Source organism: Colobus angolensis, unplaced genomic scaffold, assembly GCF_000951035.1.
Source record: "Colobus angolensis palliatus isolate OR3802 unplaced genomic scaffold, Cang.pa_1.0 Scaffold93, whole genome shotgun sequence".
In the NCBI taxonomy this organism is placed as follows: Eukaryota; Metazoa; Chordata; class Mammalia; order Primates; family Cercopithecidae; genus Colobus; species Colobus angolensis.
Genome location: NW_012123265.1, coordinates 3676327 through 3685927, shown reverse-complemented (window position 1 = coordinate 3685927; position 9601 = coordinate 3676327). Strand labels below are relative to the sequence as shown.

General features: G+C 48.1%; 1 protein-coding gene across 1 annotated transcript in view; it reads left to right on the top strand.

Moving 5' to 3' along the window:
- Window positions 1-384: 384 nt before the first annotated feature.
- Window positions 385-9601, top strand: part of CDH5 (cadherin 5, type 2 (vascular endothelium)) — a 26945-nt gene continuing 17728 nt past the window's right edge. Inside the window, exons 1-2 of the mRNA XM_011932144.1 lie at window positions 385-902; window positions 2489-2717. Coding sequence (XP_011787534.1) covers window positions 532-902; window positions 2489-2717 — 600 coding nt within the window. The 5' untranslated portion in view covers window positions 385-531. The remainder of the gene's footprint in view (window positions 903-2488; window positions 2718-9601) is intronic.

Genomic DNA, 9601 nt, shown 5'->3' with positions numbered 1-9601 from the left:
TTCCTGTTGTTCCCACTATTGCACACTCCCCAAGAGCAGGCTCCATCTGTCTCACTCACTGAGGCACCCCCATTGCCTAGCATGGAGCCCATCATGCAGTAGGCACCCAGCACCTATCAGCTCAGAGCCTGGGCGCTCACACTGTCCTGTTTGCCCTGAGAACTCTCCCTCTCCCTGTTTCTCGTTTTCACTTCTGTCTGTTTTACTTTGTCATCTTTGAGTCACTTCTCATTTGAGGGAGGAAGAAAGAATCAAGACTTGCACTTCCTTTCTGGACAAAGAAGGAAATGAGCCACAGGGTCTGGACCCAGGGAGGCTGGGGTAGGGGTCATGCCTGCCACCTCTCCTGAGTCAGGGACCAGCTTCTTGGCCAGAACTCCCAACCTGTCCCCTTTCTTCTCTAAGCCTTTGCTCACCACCTTCCTCCTGCCTAGAGCATCCTTCAAGGGCCTCAAGTCTCTTCCAGGTTGACTCCCTCATTTATGGCTGAGGAAACTGAGGCCCAGAGGGGTCAGGGCATCCCCCAGGCATATGGCACCTGCATTCTGGGGCCTATCCCCACCCTGGGAGTCCACTTCCTCCAGGGCCAGAGACAGGAACCAGAAGGCGGGGGCCACTGATACTAAAATCAGTGAGTCCAGAGGTCAGCTGGCCCAGCACAGACACCCTCAGCCCTCACTGAGGTCAGCCCGGCGCCAGCAAATCAGGGGAAATGTTACTAGAGTTTACAAACCTCTTGTGATGTACAGAGTCCAGCCTCTCCCTGTGGCCAGGAAGGAGACAGTCAAGGGAGGAGGCCATCCCATCCAGCACCTTGTAGATCCTTGTGTGCCTCCAGATGTGAGCCCTGGTTCCCTCTCCCACCCACCTGTTCTTCCTCTACATCATCCCAGGAGCTGCAAGTCAGTAACACAGCGACCCCGGAGGGTGGAGAGACAGAGTCAGGGCTGAGAGAACATGCTAATGGTCAAGGTCACAGCCTGCACTCCTCATGGGGCAGTAGAGAAAACCCCTGTTCCTGGAATTCAGAATGAAGCCAGGCCTTGATCTCTGGTTAACCCACATCCGTACCCTACAGACCTGCCTTCGAGACTGTGCATCCTGTGCAACTGTACAGGGCTTGCATTTCAAAGGGCCTCATGCTTGGTTTAATGTTCTGTCTCCTTCTTAAAATTCTTTTGCACTGGGCCACACAAATTATGAAGCCATTCCTATGAACCCAGACCCTCAACTCACCACCCCACCCACCCCTGCTCTTCTGACAGCAAAGCTGACCACTCACTGTAAGATCTGGAGTGAAGGGCTGGCCCTCAGGGTTAAGAGAGTTGGATTTTCCTAAGAGCCTTCTGAAGACAGAATCAATGCAAAGTTGTCAAAGGGGCTTTCAGGCAGGAGGACGTCTGCCTAGAGGAGGCTTTAAATCCTACCCCATAGCAGCTGCTGGGACAAGGGAAGGCAGGAGGAAAGAACTTGAACTTCTGAGCCAGACAACCTTGGTTCAAATCCTGGCTGTGCTCCTTACAGTTTAGGTGATTTCAGGAATGTTCCGAAACCTCTCTGTACCTCTTCTGCAAAATGAGGGTTATAATTACACCAACCTGGAGGATGATGGGGAATATTAAATAGATAAGACATATAAAGTGCTTGAAACAGTGCCAGGCAAAAAATAAGTGCTTGATAAAGATTAGCTATCAGACACCTGGGTTCCCATCTGAGTCCCACCAGTTACTACAATGTGAACTTAACATCTGTGTGCCTCAGTTTCCTCATTTGAACAGTGAGGATAACCTGACCACCCAATGCCTGGGGACTTAGGAGCTGCCATTGGCATCAGCCTCACACCCTCTTCCTGGAGACCTTCCCCACAGGCCCTCCTGTGGGCTCCCATATCCCCTGCACTTGCTTCCATCCTAGCACAAGACTCGCATGTAGAAATGGTTTCCACATCTGTTTTCACCCTCCCTGTTTGGAGTTCATCAAGGCATGAAGGGGGTCTGGTTCTGCTGGTGTCAGCAGTGAAGGATGAAGGAGTGAAAGATAAAGGGAGTTCGGTTCCCTATGGGAGCTGCTCACACCCTTAGGCAGTGGCCACCACATGCGGGAGATGGGTCAGAGTGGTGGAAGAAATTATAGGGAAAGGACGCAAACCTTCTGGAAAGGTCAGAAGGTTTTGCATAACTTTGGGGAAGAATAAGCAGAAGGCAGCTGTTCTACCCTGAGGCAGAGGGTGAGAAGTAGGTACAAGGAAGTGTAGGGAAATGTATCTTAAATGGGCTTGTTTACTCATGTTGTCCTAAAACCTACCTTTGCTCATCCGAGTGCCTGACTGCTCCCTGAAAGGGGGAACGATAATGTTAATTACCCGCAGATTACGTTTGCCCCAAGCTTTTAGCATTATAGCTAGCTGCTCTCATGCAAAATACCTGTGTCTAAGTACTCCTTTCATCGTCACTCGGCCAGAGTCTGAAGGTGTCTCCTCTTTCCCCAGATCTGTTCCTCCTGGGAAGATGCAGAGGCTCATGATGCTGGTCGCCACATCGGGCGCCTGCCTGGGCCTGCTGGCAGCGGCAGCAGCAGCAGCAGCAGGTGCTAACCCTGCCCAACGGGACACCCCCAGCCTGCTGCCCACCCACCGGCGCCAAAAGAGAGACTGGATTTGGAACCAAATGCACATTGATGAAGAGAAAAACACCTCACTGCCCCATCATGTAGGCAAGGTAAGGCTCAAGCCCCAGGACAGGAGAAGCCATCAGCAGCTGGCCCATAGTGACAGTGGTGGTGGTGATGGCGATGGTGGCAAAGGTGGTAATAGATATTGTGGTGGTTGTAGGAGTGGAGATGATAAGGGTGAAGGTGGTAACAATAGTGGTAGAAGTCGTGGTGGTGGAAGTAGTGGTGGTAATGGTGGCAGTGGTGGTGGTAGTGATAGTGATGGTGGTGAGGATGGGAAAGGGCAAGGTGGTGGCGGGAGTGGTGGGAATGGTGGTGGTGGTGATGATGGTGATGGTGGTGATGATAAAGGTGGTGGTTGTGATGGCTGTAATGGTGGTGGTGGTGATAAAGGGGTAGGTGGTGGTTGTGATGGTTGTGATGATGGTGGTGGTGGTGATAAAGGGGTAGGTGCTGGTTGTTATGATGGTGATGTGATGATAAAGGGGTAAGTGGTGGTTTTGATGGTTGTGATGATGGTGATGGTGGTGATAAAGGGGGAGGTGGTGGTTGTGATGATGGTGATGGTGGTGATGATAAAGGGGTAGGTGATGGTTGTAATGGTGATGATGATGGTGGTGATGAAAGATAAATGTTGATGGTGGTGATGATGGAAGTGATGATGATAGTGATGGTGGTGAGGATGGGGAAGGACAAGGTGGCAGTGGTGGTGATGGTAAAGGGGCAGGTGGTGGTTGTGATAGTGGTGATGATGGTGGTGATAGTGATAAAGGGGTAGTTGGTGGTGGTGATGATGGTGATGGTAGTGATGATAAAGGGGTAGGTGGTGGTTGTAATGGTGATGATGATGTGGTGATGATGGAAGCGATGATGATAGTGATGGTGATGGTGGTGAGGATGGGGAAGGAAAAGGTGGCAGTGGTGGTGATGGTAGTGATGGTAAAGGGGCAGGTGGTGGTTGTGATGGTGGTGATGATGGTGGTGGTAATGGTGATGGTAGTGGTGAAGGATAAGTGTTGATGGAGATGGTGGTGGTGATGATGGTAGTAACAAAAGATAAGTGTTGATAGTGGTGATAATGGAGGTGACAATGATGGTGGTGGAGCTGGTGGTGAATTTTATGGTTCAATTTCTCCCAGACCTTGGTCTGTAAACTAGATATCACTAACAGAAGGGCCATCCAGTGCCCAAGCTGAGGAGACTCATCTGGCCTGGGGGTTCAAAGTTTAGGACAGGACCAGCCAACTCTGCCATGAAATTTTCCCATTTGAAAGATCAGAAAAGAACTGTGTAGCCTTCCACAAAATTGTGCTGAAGATGAAGTTAACCATCCAGGCCATATTTTTGTCAACTCTGGTCTTAGCCTTTGGACCTCCTCAAAAAGCCCTTCTCTCAGGCTATCCCTGGTTCCCTGTGACCCCACATAGCTCCCCATATTCCACATCACCCATAATGAGGTACCTGACCCAAGCCTGCCCTCCAGGGCAGGACCTCAGACTCTGACCCTCACTTTGTCCTCCTTTAAAACGTGTCTATCCCAAGCCCATCCTCTTAGAGCTCAGAGCATATCTGAGTGACTGCTGAATTGCCTCACCATGTCAAATTGTCATTGATGTCAAAGCCATCCAGTCTAATTGAAAGGAATGGTCCTAGTAGTGGAATTTCACACACAATGACAGGTAGATGGACTGTGTGCTTTCGGAGTTTTCAATGAGGAGGAAAGTTTCTTTTGGGTACATTAAAATCTCACTTTGTCAGCTTCTTGGAATCTAAATGATAGGTGCAAAAAAGAACATGTCAATGTACTGAAGAAAGGAAGGATCATTCCAAGCACCGGACTGGGTGCCAGAAAGATAACAACAGTGAGCTAAGGCAGACATGGTCCCCACCCTCATGGAGATGGCAGTCTAGAGCAGGGATCAGCAAACTACCCCCTGCGGGCCCAATCCAGCCCACTGCCTGGACTTGCAAATACAGTTTTATCGGAACACAGCCACATTTATTCGTTTACAGTTTGCCCACAGCTGCTTTCATGCTACAATGGCAAAGTTGAGTGGTGGTGACAAAGATCAAATGACCCATAAGTCTGCAAATATTTGCTCCCTGCCATTTACAGAAACAGTTTACCCATCCTGGTCTAGAGGGGCAGCATACTTCAGATAAAGAATCCCACAAATGGTGTGGGGGTGCCCTCTGGCTATAGATGAACAGACTGGAGAGGAACTTTTGATGGGAAGGCCCAGTCTGGCCATGGCACCAGAAATGCCCCAGCAGAGCTTGGTCTGTGGACCCGGTATAGGGCCATCCGATGCTCAGGCTGAGAAAGCCGGCATGACCTCAGGGTTCAGGGTTTAGGGCAGGGCCAACCATGGCTGCCATGAAATTTTCCCATTTGAGAAATTAGGAAAGATCTGTGCAGCATTTGACAAAATTGGATGGGAATGGGGCCAGCTGGGGAATCTCCACTCGGAGCCCCACCCACAGCCAGCTGGCTGTGCCCATGGCTCCCAACAATAACTGGGATCTTGAAGTCCTCCAGCATGGCCGCTCATAGGGGGAGACACTTGCCCAGGGTCACACAAGGAGACCAGCAGAGAGTCCCAAGGAGAACACAGCCATAAGAAAACCAGCATTCCTGACTCTCAACACAAATGCGAGCTCTGTGTCATAGAGGAAAATGTCGTCAATCCACCTGCATCCTTCCTGGTGGGATAATTGTGCCTTGAATCAGCCTCTAAAAAGAATGTCTGACCTCAAGGAAAATCTGTGGAGTGAGTCAGGGAAAGTCCATAGAAAGTGGGGGCAACCTTTCAAGGGCTTGCCCACGGGTCTCTAGCAGCAGGAAGAACGCCAGGCCTGCTGTCATTTGCCAACAGAGTTCACTTGGCCCTGGCATGGGGCTGGGTCTCCGAGGAACCACGAGGGGTCGTCACACTGGGAAGAAACAAGGGTGTCTGGAAAAGGCAAGGACAGGGCTCCAAGGATCACCTCCAGCTCCTGAGGTTGTCATCCCACGGAAGGAAGTCCCTGTTTATCAAGGTCAGAGCCTGGAGCCTTTGTTTACAGACGTGACTGAACAAAGGGAGCAAGTCCTGAGCTGCCTTCTGAACCCACAAATATGGGTTTTTGGCATTGAGATGTTATGTTTAAATACAGTGATCTTAGAAAACAGGGATGGGAGCAGTGGAGGCTCCCAGAAACCCATAACCCTCATCTAATCATGAGAAAAACAGCAGACAAATTCCAACAGAGGGGCATCCTGCAAAATACCTGACTCGTACTCCTCAAAACTGTCAAGGTCATCAGAAACCAATGAAAGTCTAAGAAACTATCACAGCCATGAAGTGCTTAAAGAAACATGACAACTCAGTGGAATGTGGTATCCAGCGTGGAATCCTGGAATGGACAAAAGATATTAGGTAAAAAAAAAAAACCTAAGGAACTCTGCATAAACTATGCCCTCTGGTAAATAATAATGCATCCATATTGGTCCATTAATTGTAACAAATGCACCACACTCATGTAAGACGTTCATACTCCGGGAAAAAGAGGAGCAGGCATCTGGGAACTCTCTGCCCTAGTTTCTCAATTTTTCTGTAAATCTGGAACTGTTCTAAAAAATAAAGTCTAGGGAAGAAAAATTGAAGGGAAGGAAAACAGAAACTGGATACTCACATGAAATTGTATGCAGAACTCCAATCACACAGATCCAAGCTGATTTCCTCCCTCCATCCTCACGGCCCTGGTGGGTCCTAACACATTTACCCAGAGCCCAGTTGGGAGACCACCATCTTATCCTCACCTTGAGCAATTCACACAGGGCCCCAGACTGTCCCCTTCTCTTTGAGTCTCCACTGTCCTCACAGGTCACCGGTTACAGAACTGAGGCACAGCTTCTTGCCTCTAGTCCAGCTGTTCATCATGCATCCCAGCCACTGGGCCTTAGTACCTCCTCATGAACCCACCTGCCACCTGCACGCCACAGCCCTGCTCCAAGATGCTTGCCGCTGCCCACCTCTCTCCCACCCTGCCCAACCAAGGGGGCGATCCTCACTCCCTGTCTCCACTTCCTCCCCTTCTAGACTTTTCCCTAGGCTGCATCATCTAACTTCCCACCCTATCAACCCGTCACTGCCCTCACTGAGGGCTTCAATGACTGCACTGCTGCTAAACCCTGGAGACACTTTTCAGACTTTATGGGATGTGGCCATGCCCTTCTGGAATCTCCCTCTTCTTTCTTGAGACCCCAGCCTCTTTGAGTTCTCTGGAGGAGTCCAGCCCTTTTTTTTTTTTTTTTTTTTTTTTTGAGAGTCAGAGTCTCGCTCGGTCACCCAGGCTGGAGTACAGTGGCGTGATCTTGGCTCACTACAGCCTCTGCCTCTGGGGCTCAAATGATTCTCCTTGCTCAGCCTCCCAAGTAGCTGGGACTACAGGCATGTGCCACCACAGCCAGCTAATTTTTTTTTTTTTGTATTTTTAATGGAGATAGGGTTTCACCATGTTGGCCAGGCTGGTCTCAAACTCCTGACCTCAAGTGATCCACCCACCTTGGACTCCCAAAGTGCTGGGATTACAGGCATGAGCCACCGCACCCACCCGAGCCCAGCCTTTCTAAGAGTCCTCACCAGATGCCTTCATGTAAAATCCCTTGCTCTATTTGACCTTAAATCATGTGAGGCAGACTCAGTAGCTTATGCCTATAATCCCAGCATTCTGAGAGACCAAGGCAGGAGAATTGCTTGAGCCCAGGAGTTTGAGAACAGCCTGGACAACACAGTGAGACCCCATCTCTACAAAAAAAATACAAAAATTAGCCAAGCTTGGTGGTGCACACCTGTAGTCCCACCTACTCCAGAGGCTGAGGCAGAAGGATCGATTGAGCTCAGGAAGGGGAGGTTGTAGTGAGCCAACACTGTACCACTGTACTCCAACCTGGACTACAGAGTGAGACCCTGTCTCAAAAAAATAAAAAGAGGTTGGGTGTGGTGGCTCACACCTGTAATCACAGCACTTTGGGGGGCTGAGGCGGGCAGATCACTTGAGGTCAGGAGTTTGAGACCAGCATGGCCAACATGGTGAAATTCCATCTCTACTAAAAATAGAAAAATTAGCCAGGCATGGTGGCACATGCCTGTAATTCCAGCTACTGAGGAGGCTGAGGCAAAATAATCGCTTGAACCCAGGAGGTGGAGGTTGCAGTGAGCCAAGATCATGCCACTGCAGTCCAGCCTGGGCAACAGAGCTAAACTCCATCTCAAAAAAAAAAAAAAAGCAATGTTGCACTTCCTCAGCATGCTGGCCTCTGAGGCTGCAAACCTAGGTCCTGAGAGCCAATGGGATCTGTGCCCTCTGTACTCCTAGTGGGAGGCTGGCCCCTCCCAGGCACCAAGGTATATTTTTTAATTGAATAGAATTCTATTTTGGGGACATACTAATCTTCTATGAGAGTATCATTGTATATGCATAAAATACTATTCTACGGGAACTATACTGTTCCTAATATTTTCTGTTTCTATGATTCTTTAAATGGAATGTTTAGCAGTTCTAGCCTTCTAAGATCCTCTAATCTGTGGCTCTATTATTAATAATTATTAACTAGCATTTATTGAGCCCTGTTTCGTGTAAGATGCTTTACATATATTATTTTCCAAATCTTCTTCCTTGGGACATGAACAGTACATGTTACACAGAAAAATGGTTCTGCGGCCTGAGAAGTATGGAAAATCCTGACTTACATAAAGTTCACTGGAGTTCTTTTCTGCGGAGCTGTACATTATAAATCTCCAAGAAGAGAATATTTTATATACCATTTCCTGTACTGGGCCCAGGGGTGTGCTGATAAATGTTTGACAACTGGCTGTCCAGGAGAAAGGGTTCTGATTTGTAGTACTTGCCAATTTCCACAGTGTAAATACTCTCAACATGTCTCATTTCAAGCTATCGATGTGATGTCATCGAAGGCCAAGACAAGATGGGAGAAGATACTCATGAGCGCATCATTATTTAGTATTTCCATCATACAGATACCATAAACACAGATAACCTCAAAACGTCATCAAAGGTAGCAAAATAATTAGGAAGCGATGAATTCTGGGAATTTGTTGTTTTTCACGATTTATTTAATTGTAAGTTTACATAATTTAATTTGTAATAATGGCTGTATTTAACAATCAGCTCACAAATATTCCTGAAAATTTAAGCTGGTTCTCAAAAGCCAAGCTGATACAATCCAGTGCCAGCACACCACTGGCTAGGACCCATCTTTGTGTGGAACAGCAAAAGAGTTCAGTGTTTCCCAGAACTCATCTTCAAAGGTGCTGCTCTACTCCTCAGAGCAAAGCAACATCAGAAGCAATATTATTTCCGTTTTACAAGTGAGGTAACTAGAACTCAGAGAGGTTAAGTGACTTCTACAGGGCAAAAATATCCTTTGCCTTCCAATGGCACCAAGTCTATTTTTCCACTCAAAAAAAAAAAATGTTTTCTAAGCACCTACTCTGCTTGGGCACCATTCTAGGCACATTGGGACTCTGCCAGGCAACTCACACCATGAGAACAATTCATTGGTGACTAGTCAGAGGTTCTTTTTGGCTTTTTAAAAATTTTATTTTCGGGGGTACATGTCCATGTTTGTTACATGTATATTGCATACTGGTGGGGACTGGGCTTCTAGTGTACCCATTACCCAAATAGTGAGCATTATGGCCGATAGGTTATTTGTCAACCCTCGCCCTTATCCCAACCTCCCCTCTGTTGGAATCCCCAGTGTCTATTATTTCAATTTTTGTGGTCATATGTACCAATTGTTTAGCTCCTACTTATAAGTGAGAATACGTGGTGTTGGATTTGTTGCTTCTGAGTTAGTTCACTTAGGTTCATTTAGGATTATGGCCTGCAGCTCTATCCATGTTGCTGCAAAGGACATGATTTT